Source organism: Alosa pseudoharengus, unplaced genomic scaffold (genome assembly GCF_046254945.1).
Source record: "Alosa pseudoharengus isolate Yale_2024_CS ecotype anadromous, Long Island Sound unplaced genomic scaffold, YU_APseudo_1.1 YU_APseudo_1.1_scf_19, whole genome shotgun sequence".
Lineage (NCBI taxonomy): Eukaryota > Metazoa > Chordata > Actinopteri > Clupeiformes > Clupeidae > Alosa > Alosa pseudoharengus.
In genome coordinates, this window is record NW_027468657.1 from 16,384,934 (window position 1) to 16,387,433 (window position 2,500).

General features: G+C 53.0%; 1 protein-coding gene across 1 annotated transcript in view; it reads left to right on the forward strand.

The window, feature by feature from the left end:
• cep89 (centrosomal protein 89) overlaps positions 1 to 2,500 on the forward strand; it is a 60,687-nt gene that overhangs the window by 12,855 nt on the left and 45,332 nt on the right. The window contains exon 9 of the mRNA XM_076291872.1: positions 1,869 to 2,090. Within this exon, the coding sequence (XP_076147987.1) occupies positions 1,869 to 2,090 (222 nt within the window). The remainder of the gene's footprint in view (positions 1 to 1,868; positions 2,091 to 2,500) is intronic.

Here is a 2,500-nt window from a genome sequence, read left to right on the forward strand (position 1 = left end):
TCTCTCTCTCTCCCTCTCTCTCTCTCTGTCTGTCTCTCTCTCTCTCTCTTTCTCGCTCTATTTCTCTCTCTCTCTCGCTCTATCAATTTGATTCAGTGTGCTTTATTGGCATGACGGTTTAAAAGGAAATAGTAAGCGCTTTCAGACATACGTGTAAGACCGGAGTTTCTGCGGATGTTAAACGGTGGGGCCGTATATCTGTCCCTATCCGTATAACGACATAACCGGTCATATGGAAGTCCGAATTTACCAGGTTGTTCTACTACTCCCCACCTAGTATTTCCTCCGGACATTATGTAAATGTGCTGTGTCTGAACGAAGCGTAGAACATGCGGTTCAAATTCACACCTAGTGAGAGGGCGTGTCGGTGACGTTTCTTTCGTGCGTCCATGTGGTTAAATCTGACTTAAATGCCAGTGTTATGATGGAGTGGCATAGTGCTGTCCAGAAAATCTCCGACCTGGAAAGATGCAGACATCACGGAGCTACTGTCCATGAGGGCATACAACATTTGGCACACAAGTGTTGCCAAAACACAGAGCATGCAGCACTATAGAAATATAGTGGACATCAAAACAAAAGGAAGACATTTCTCTCACTCTGGTCGTATGAATCCTGCTGCTCAACACACTCCACACTGCACACAAAGGCCTCAACGCTGCTTAACGCTGCTCACTGCACACATAGGGCTCAACACTGCTCACTGCACACAGAGGGCTCAACGCTGCTCACTGCACACAGAGGCCTCAACGCTGCTCACTGCACACAAAGGCCTCAACGCTGCTCACTGCACACAGAGGGCTCAACGCTGCTTACTGCACACAGAGGGCTCAACGCTGCTCACTGCACACAAAGGCCTCAACGCTGCTCACTGCACACAGAGGGCTCAACGCTGCTCAACGCTGCTCACTGCACACAGATGCCTCAACGCTGCTCAAAGCTGCTCACTGCACACAGAGGGCTCAAAGCTGCTCACTGCACACAGAGGCCTCAACGCTGCTCACTGCACACAGAGGCCTCAACGCTGCTCACTGCACACAGATGGCTCAACACTGCTCACTGCACACAGAGGGCTCAACGCTGCTCAACGCTGCTCACTGCACACAGAGGGCTCAACGCTGCTCACTGCACACAGAGGGCTCAACGCTGCTCACTGCACACAGAGGGCTCAACTTCAACTTCAAACATCTGGTTTTGACATGCTACACTCCACTGAATCTTTTTAAGCCATTTTCATATATGACCTCTGGAAATGCAATTAGGACCGGATCTCAAATGACTGTTCAGACATGATAAGGTCCCCTCTCCTCTTCCTCTCCTCTCCTCCTCCTCCTCTCCCCTGTCCTCTGCTCTCCTCCTATATTCTTCTCTTCCTCTCATTTCCTCTCATTTCCTTTCATCCTCTCTCCTCTCCTCCCCCCTCCCCTCTCCTCTCTCATCTCCTCCTCCTCTCCTCCTCTCCTCCCATCTCCTCTCCTCCTTCTCCTCTCCTCCCCTCTCCTCTCCTCCTCCTCCTCCTCTCCTCTCCTCTGCTGGTGCTGGTGTTGTGTGTCCTCTACCTGTCTGTGCTCTTATCCTGATTGACTTCTCTGTTGTGTCCTTTGCTGTTCTCATCTTGCTTGTCTTCTGTGTGTGGCTTTGTGTTGTGCTGTGTCTTGCTCTGCTTTGTTTTGTGTGTTGGTGTGTTGCTGTGCTGTGTTGTGTGTGTGTGTGTGTGTGTGTGTGTGTGTGTGTGTGTTTGCTGTGCTGTGCTGTGCTGTGCTGTGCTGTGCTGTGCTGTGTTGTGTGTGTGTGTGTGTGTGTGTGTGTGTGTGTGTGTGTGTTTGTGTTGCTGTGCTGCATGGTGTGTGCTGCTGGCGCTGTGTCAGGGCTGGGCTCGGAGGCGGGGGAGGCGTACCGCGAGGCCCTGGAGGTGCAGAGGGAGCTGGTGCGGGCGCTGCAGGAGCAGACGCGGGGGCTGGGCGGGGAGAAGCAGGCCCTCAGGAGGAGGTGCGAGGAGCAGGGGCACCTCCTGCAGGAGAGCCAGCAGCGCCTCCTCGCCCTGGAGAGGGAGCTCAGCACTGCCCTCAGGGACAACAGCCCACACACAGGTGACCAATCACACAGCAGAACACTCACCAGTGACCAATCACACCGCAGAACACCCACCAGTGACCAATCACACAGCAGAACACTCACCGGTGACCAATCACACAGCAGAACACTCGCCAGTGACCAATCACACCGCAGAACACTCACCAGTGACCAATCACACAGCAGAACACTCACCAGTGACCAATCACACCAGAGAACATTCACCAGTGACCAATCACACCGTAGAACACTCAGTGACCAATCACACCGCAGAACACTCACTAGTGACCAATCACACAGAAGAACACACACAGTTGACCAATCACACAGCAGAACATTCACCTGTGACCAGTCACACAGCAGAACACACACCGGTGACCAATCACACAGCGTGGCCGAGATGTTAGCCAACTTCCTGTTAGGTGGC